General features: G+C 37.3%; 2 protein-coding genes across 2 annotated transcripts in view; both read right to left on the bottom strand.

Moving 5' to 3' along the window:
* The window catches only part of LOC133545157 (rap guanine nucleotide exchange factor 2-like), a 3,274-nt gene extending 1,700 nt beyond the window's left edge, over positions 1-1,574 (bottom strand). The window contains exon 1 of the mRNA XM_061890524.1: positions 1,059-1,574. Coding sequence (XP_061746508.1) covers positions 1,059-1,566 — 508 coding nt within the window. The 5' untranslated portion in view covers positions 1,567-1,574. The remainder of the gene's footprint in view (positions 1-1,058) is intronic.
* Positions 1,575-3,496: 1,922 nt separating this feature from the next.
* Positions 3,497-8,537, bottom strand: part of LOC133545118 (organic cation/carnitine transporter 2-like) — a 39,501-nt gene continuing 34,460 nt past the window's right edge. The window contains exons 8-10 of the mRNA XM_061890472.1: positions 7,324-7,506; positions 7,117-7,252; positions 3,497-3,642 (exon numbers count right to left, since the gene is read on the bottom strand). Coding sequence (XP_061746456.1) covers positions 3,570-3,642; positions 7,117-7,252; positions 7,324-7,506 — 392 coding nt within the window. The 3' untranslated portion in view covers positions 3,497-3,569. The remainder of the gene's footprint in view (positions 3,643-7,116; positions 7,253-7,323; positions 7,507-8,537) is intronic.

The raw sequence follows: 8,537 nt of genomic DNA, 5'->3' as shown, positions 1-8,537 counted from the left end.
GATTTTTGAAAACAAGAATGAGACAATAACCCCTTTAATGTCAAGGAGCCTATTGCTTTTAAATCGTAAAAATAAATCAGGGTAGTTTTAAAAACCAATCGGCTGCTTGCTACATCATAGAACATAATATTAAAAAATTTACTTTTGGATTATTGCTTATTGAAAACAAGAATGAGACAATAACCCCTTCAATGTCAAGGAGCATATTGATTTTAAATCATTAAATTAAATCAGGGTGATTTTAAAAACCAATAGGCTGCTTGCTACATCATAGAACAAACATCCATGAAAGTCAAACCCTTTTTTGAAACCATTTGGATTCTTGCTTGATTAAAACAAGAATGAGACAATAACCCCTTTAATGTCAAGGACCCTATTGATTTTAAATCGTAAAAGTATATCAGGGTAATTTTAAAAAACAATAGGCTTCTAACTACATCATGGAACAACATTAAAAAAAAACATTTTGATTATTGCTTAATGAAAAAACAAATTAGACTATAACCCCTTCAATGTCAAGGAGCCTGTTGATTTTAAACCATTAAATTCAATCAGGGTAAATGCTTGCTACATCATAGAACAAATTTTTTTTTAACCCTTTTGGATTATTGCTTAATGAAAACAAGAATGAGACAATATCCCCTTCAATGTCATGGAGCCTATTGATTTTAAATCATTAAATTAAATCAGGGTAATTTTAAAAACCAATAGGCTTCTTGCTACATCATGGAACACCATTTAAAAAAAACATTAGGATTATTGCTTAATGAAAACAAAAATGAGACTATATCCCCTTCAATGTCAAGGAGCCTGTTCATTTTAAATCATTAAATTGATTTTAAATCATAGAATTAAATCAGGGTAATTGTTGTGGTCAGGTGGCTGCAGGGGTCGGAGGCAAAAAGCCAATTAGTTCAATGTCCTTCCAGATGAGAGCAGGTCCTGTGCATTTTGAGCTGACAAGAATCCTATTTCTTTTGAGTGACATAAGCAGGAATAATGGAAGTGGGGTTTTTTTAGTGGTTAAAGAGAGTTAGAATTGTGTGAAAGTGACCTACCGTCCTCGCTGTCGGCCGTCTCCTGTGTCGGGCGGCGGGTGACGGGCGAGCCGCCGCCCCCGCGCCCCCGGAGGGTCCCGGCGCGCCTGCGGGCCTCAACCAGGCCGCCGGCGGCCGCGGGACTCTGCAGGAGTTTGCTCCTCTGCATGGCCACGCTGTAGTCCGGCGGTCTCAGGTGGGGGGGCCTGGGCGGGGGGGTGCCGCTCGGACCCCCCGCCACCACCACGCAGTCTTTCAGGTCCCCCAGAGCCAGACCCTGGTAGCCTGGAGGGGTGGGAGGAGGGGCTCGGTAACGCTCATCCTTGGCGGGGGAGGTGATGCAATAAACTGTATGGATGGAGGCGGGGTTTCCCCAAAAAGAAGAATGAGGGGGCGGGGCAACAGAAGGAAAATAATAAGTGAAATAAAAATGACAACAATACAGTGGGGCAAAAAAGTATTTAGTCAGCCAGCGATTGTGCAAGTTCTCCCACTTCAAATGATGACAGAGGTCTGTCATTTTCATCATAGGTACACTTCAACTGTGAGAGACAGAATGTGGAAAAAAAATCCAGGAATTCACATTGGAGGAATTTTAAAGAATTTATTTGTAAATTATGGTGGAGAATAAGTATTTGGTCAACCATTCAAAGCTCTCACTGATGCATGAAAGATTGCATCAAAATCAAATTACAGCTTGTTATTTATGTCGTTTGATCATTTTCCTCGACTGACGTAGGTAGCATCATCTACAAAGATACAAGTAATTGCTATTGCGACATCTGGTGGACACATTTAGAACAGCTGTTTCTTTCATTCAAAAGTTTCAGGTTAAATTTTCTACCTAGCAAACTCATCCTACGGGCCGGATAAAACGTGTTCGGGTGACACCCTTCGGATAGAGAGAATGGAGAAAGAGAAGCACTTTGGGTACATTTATACCGTATGTGGATAGTCTGCTGACGTCACTGAGGCAAAAGACGTCACATTTGCTCTGCGTTTAAGGCAGGGGAGTCCAAACTGCGGCCCGCCAGCCTCTTCAATTTGGCCTCTGAGAATTTATGAGTTCAACAAAGCATCGCTTTGCAGAGTGCTTTCAAATTCATCTAAAATACCAGGCGGTCTCTGAATGTTACGTATTTGCTGCCATCATGTGGACAATGTGAGGAAATCTGATCAATGACTCTTGAAAGTACTTTTAAATTAGAGCACTGTATTTTACTTATATGACACAATCCAAACAAGCTTCCCTAGTCATGGTGCAAAAAAAAAGGTCACATACAACACAACTTGCTCACTTAACATTGTGGATAATATTAAAAATGTCCAAACACCATACATTTCCCCCCCCCAAATTACACCAATTTAAATCCATTGGAGTGCATGATGAGAAAAATGTAAATCCATGTTTGGCACATTTTAGCTGCTTGATATTTGTGATTGATTACAAAGCTTTAAGAAAGTTGTCACGGAGGTGAACAAGGTAGGAGTCAAACTTTCACATACTCTTGATATTCAATTATATTGATTATATATCCCTCATATAAATATGTACACACAACTCATATATATATATATATATATATATATATATATATATATATATATATATATATATATATATATATATATATATATATATATATATATACATATATATGAATGCATGTGTGTGTTTATGTATATATATGTGTTTATGTATATATATATATATATCTATCTGTGTGTATATATATATATGTAGGTATGTATGTATATATGTGTACATATATCTATGTATGAATGTATATATGTATGTGTATATATATGTATGTTTATGTATATATCTATATGTGTATATATACGTATATGTATGTGTTTCTACATGAATGTATGTGTATACGATATATGTATGTGTATATATACATATATACACATACATGTATGTATATATATGTAAATATGTTTTTATATATATGTATGTGTATATATATGTATATATATATATATGCATGTATATATATATATGTAAATATGTTTCTATATATATGTGTATATATATATGTAAATATGTTTCTATATATATATATATATATATGTATGTATATATATATATATCTATATAAATATGTTTCTATATATATGTATGTGTATATATATGCACATATATATGTATGTATATATATATATGTCTAAATATGTTTCTATATATATGTATGTGTATATATATGTATGTATATATACAGACATACACATATTTATATACATATGTAAACATATATATATATAAATATACACATATGTATACATATATATATATATACATACATATACACACACATATACATATATATACATATATATATATATATTTTTTTTTTAGCCCAACGCAGGCCCCAAAGTCAAGAAGTTTGGATACACCTAGTTCAAGGTAATAATAATAAAGTGTTATCTAAGAAAACACCTCAGTTAGCACAATGCTAAATATAAGTATGTTTTTATTTACAGTATCAGACAGTATACAAGTTAAACATATACATAGCTGTTAACTACTTAAAACCTGGATTCTTGATTGGGATAAGCCTTTATGCTTTCTGCGTGCTCCTCTTCTTCTTTGCCCCTTTTCCTGTGGAAATTTTGAAATGTTTTTGACAAGTTTTGTTACTGTTCTTCTATTGCACTCAATCTCAACACACAAGCAAGCTAATGTTGCTAACCGAGCAATGATGTTAAACTATAATGTTAGCATTTAGCTCATATAGCTATGCCAGTGTTGCTAACCTTGCATGATGTCAAAATTCAATTTTAGCTTGTAGTTCACAAAGCTATGCAGTGTTACTGACTTAGTGTGATGTTAAAATGTAATATTAGCATGTTGCTCACATACCTATGTTAGTGTTGCCAACTTAGCATGATGTTGAAATGTGATGTTAGCATGTAGCTCATATAGCTATTCTAAAGTTGCTAACCTAGCATGATGATAACACGGAATTTTAGCATGCAGCTGACAAAGCTATGCTAGTGTTACTAACTGAGCCCATCCATCCATCCATCCATTTCTACCGCTTACTAACTGAGCATGATGTTCAAATTTAATATTAGCATGTTGCTCACATACCCATGTTAGTGTTGCCAATCTAGCATGATGTTGAAATGCGATTTTAGCATGTAGCTCTTATAGGTATGCCGGTGTTGCTAACCTAGCATGATGATAAAATGGAATTTTAGCATGCAGTTCAAAAAGCTACGCTAGTGTTGCTAACTTAGCATGATGTTAAAATGTGATGTTAGCATGTAGCTCACAAAGCTCTGCTAGTTTTGCTAACTTAGCATGATGTTAAAATGTAATATTAGCATGTTGCTCACGTACCTATGTTATTGTTGCCAACCTAGCATGATGTTGAAATGTGATGTTAGCATGTGGCTTATATAGCTATGCGAGTGTTGCTAACTTAGCATGGTGTTTAATTATGATATTAGCATGTAGCTCACAAAGCTATGCTAGTGTTGCTAACCTGACATGATGTAAAATATTGATGTTAGCAATTATTTCACATATTTATGATAGTGTTTTTAACCTAGCATGATGTTAAAATGTGATGTTAGCATGTACTTTGCAAAGCTATGCTAGTGTTGTTAACCGAGCATGATGTTAAAATGTAATGTTAGCATGTAGCTCACATATTTATGCTAGTGATTTTACTTGAGCATGATGTTGAAATATAATGTTGGCATGTAGCTCACATAGCTATGCTGATGTTGTTAACCGAGCATGATGGTAAAATGTAATGTTAGCATGTAGCTCACACAGCTCTGCTAATGTTGCTAACCTGACATGATGTTACGATTTGATGTTAGCCAATAGCTTATATATTCATGATAGAGTTGCTAACCTAGCTTGATGTAAAAATGTGATGTTAGCATATACATTACATAGCAATGCTAGTGTTGTTAACCGAGCATGATTTTAAAATATATTGTTGGCATGTAGCTCACATATATATTCTAGTGTTGCTAACTGAGCATGATGGTAAAATGTAATGTTAGCATGTAGCTCACATAGTTATGCTAGTCTTGTTAACCGAGCATGATGTTAAAATGGAATTTTAGCATGTAACTCACTTAGCCATGCTAGTGTTGCTAACTTAGCAAGATGTTAAAATGTGATGTTAGCAATGCTGCTATGCTAGGGTTGCAAACCTAGCATGGTGTTGAATGTGATGTTGGCATGGAGCTCATTTAGCTATGCTAGTGTTTAAAACCTAGCAGGGTGTTAAAATGGAATTTTAGCATGTAGCTCACAAAGCAATGCTAGTGTTGCTAACCTAGCATGACGTTCTAACTTAGCATGATGTTAAAATGTGATGTTAACATCTACATTACATAGCTATGCTACTGTTGTTAATCGAGCATGATGGTAAAATGTAATGTTAGCATGTAGCTCACATATCTATGCTAGTGTTGCTAACCTGACATGATGTTAAAATGTGACGTTAGCATGTAGCTCACAAAGCTATGTTAGTGTTACAAACTTAGCATGATGTTCTAATTTAATATTAGCATGTTGGTCACATACCTATGTTATTGTTGCCAACCTAGCATGATGTTGAAATTGATGTTAGTATGTAGCTCATACAGCTGTGCTAGTTTTCCTAACCTAGCATGATGTTAAAATGGAATTTTAGCATGTAGCTCACAAAGCTATGCTAGACTTACTAATTGACCATGATGTTAAAATGTAATATTATCATGTTACTCACTTACCTATGTTAGTGTTGACAACCTAGCATGATGTTGAAATGTGATTTTAGCATGTAGCTCATATAACTATGCGAGTGTTGCTAGCTTAGCATGATGTTCTAACTTAGCATGGTGTTAAATTGTGATATTAGCATGTAGCTCACATAGCTATGCTAGTTTTGCTAACCTGACATGATGTAAAAAAATTGATGTTAGCAAGTAGCTCATATATTTATGATGGTGTTGTTAACCTAGCATGATGTCAAAATGTGATGTTAGTATGTACATTGCATAGCTATGCTAGTGTTGTTAACCGAGCACGATGTTAAAATTTAATGTTAGCATGTAACTCATATAGCTGTGCTAATGTTGTTAACCGAGCATGATGGTAAAATGTAATGTTAGCATGTAGCTCACATAGCTTTGTTAGTGTTGCTAACCTGACATGATGTTAGAATTTTATGTTAGCCAGTAGCTCATATAGTTATTATAGTGTTGCTAACCTAGCATGATGTTAAAATATATTGTTGGCATGTAGCTCACAAATCTATTCTGGTGTTGCTAACCAAGCATGATGGTAAAATGTAATGTTAGCATGTAGCTCACATAGCTATGCTAGACTTGTTAACCGAGCATGATGTTAAAAAGGAATTTTACCATGTAACTCACATAGCCATGCTAGTGTTGCTAACGTAGCAAAATGTTAAAATTTTATGTTAGCAATGTTGCTCACATACCTATGTTAGAGTTGCGAACCTAGCATGGTGTTAAATGTGAAGTTGGCATGGAGCTCATATAGCTATGTTAGTGTTTAAAACCTAGCAGGATGTTAAAATGGAATTTTAGCATGTAGCTCGCAAAGTAATGCTAGTGTTGCTAACTTAGCATGACGTTGTAATTTAGCATGGTGTTAAAATGTGTCTATATATGCTAACGTCATAGCTAGCAATATAGCTATGCTAGTATTGCTAATTGAGCATGATGTTAAAATGTAATGTTAGCATGTAGCTCACATATCTATGTTAGTCTTGCTAACCTGACATGATGTTAAATTGTGACGTTAGCATGTAGCTCATATAGCTATGCTAGTGATGCTAACCTGACATGATGTTAAAAGGTGATTTTAGCATGTAGCTCACATAGCTATGCATGTGTTGCTAACCTGACATGATGTTAAAATGTGATTTTAGCATGTAGCTCACATAGCCATGCTAGTATTGCTAACCTGACATGATGTTAAAATGTGATGTTGGCATGTAGCTCACATAGCTATGCTAGTGTTGCTAACCTGACATGATGTTAAAATGTGATTTTAGCATGTAGCTCACATAGTTATGCTTGTGTTGTAGAGTCCACTCACCTACACACGGTCTGCATCTGTGACATGGTTTCCGGTAAAGGTTTTCCGAACGTCTCCGGCAGCAGCAGACAAAGAAAGGCCCCAAAAATGGCCAACGTTCCCATGAGAATGTAGGGTAGCGCTTGATAATATTGTCCTAAGTGGGAAAGTATTTCATCAAGCGGTCGGCATGAATCCTTTGCGGACCCGGCAATACGACTAACTCACCCAAGTAGATGATGAAGGGGGAGAGGATGGTTCCGATACGAGCGGCCATGGAGCAGAAGCCCATGGCCGTGTTCCGAATGACGGTGGGGAAGAGCTCCGAGGTGACGGTGTACACCACGCAGAACGCAGACGTCACGCCGAATTTCCCCAACATCTCCAGCAGCACGGCCCCCCACTGGAGGTCTGCAAGTTGTTGGCAAATAAGACCACTTCAAGGCCTACTGAAATGAGATGTTCTTATTTAAACGGGGATAGCAGGTCCATTCGATGTGTCATACTTGATCATTTCGCGATATTGCCATATTTTTGCTGAAAGGATTTAGTAGAGAACATCCACGATAAAGTTTGCAACTTTTGGTCGCTAATAGAAAAGCCCTGCCTTTACCGGAAGTAGTGTGCGTTATGTCACGAGTTGCAGGGCTCCACACATATTCACATTGTTTATAATGGGAGCCACCAGCAGTAAGATCAATTCGGACCGAGAAAGCGACAATTTCCCCATTAATTTGAGCGAGGATGAAAGATTCGTGAATTAGGATATCGATAGGGAGGCGTTCGGGTGGCAGCCTGACCAGATCCCCGAACCACCTCATCTGGCTCTTCTCGATGTGGAGGAGCAGCGGGTTTACTTTGAGTTCCTCCCTGATGACAGAGCTTCTCACCCTATTTCTAAGGGAGAGACCCGCCTCCCGTCGTCGGAAACTCATTTCAGCCGCTTGTACCCGTGATCTTGTCTTATCGGTCATATCCCAACGCTCATGACCGTAGGTGAGGATGGGAACGTAGATCAACCGGTAAATTGAGAGCTTTGCCTTCCGGCTCAGCTCCTTTTTCACCACAACGGATCGATACAACGTCTGCATTACTGAAGACGCCGCACCGATCCGCCTGTCCACCTGACAATCCACTCTTCCCTCACTCGTGAACAAGACTCCGAGGTACTTGAACTCCTCCACTCGGGGCAAGATCTCCTCCCCAACCCGGAGATGGCACTCCACCCTTTTCCGGGCGAGAACCATGGACTATCCGTAATAATTATCTCACAATAAAACAGTACATTTGTCAACATAAACAAGTATCAGATAATTATATTTATTACTTAGACCAGGGGTCACCAACGCGGTGCCCGCGGGCACCAGTGAGCTGCCTCTATTTTTAAACTTTATTTATTTACTAGCAAGGTGGTCTCGCTTTGCTCGACATTTTTAATTCTA

Source organism: Nerophis ophidion, linkage group LG28 (assembly GCF_033978795.1).
Source record: "Nerophis ophidion isolate RoL-2023_Sa linkage group LG28, RoL_Noph_v1.0, whole genome shotgun sequence".
Classification (NCBI taxonomy): Eukaryota; Metazoa; Chordata; class Actinopteri; order Syngnathiformes; family Syngnathidae; genus Nerophis; species Nerophis ophidion.
This window is presented reverse-complemented; position numbering and strand designations above follow the sequence as displayed.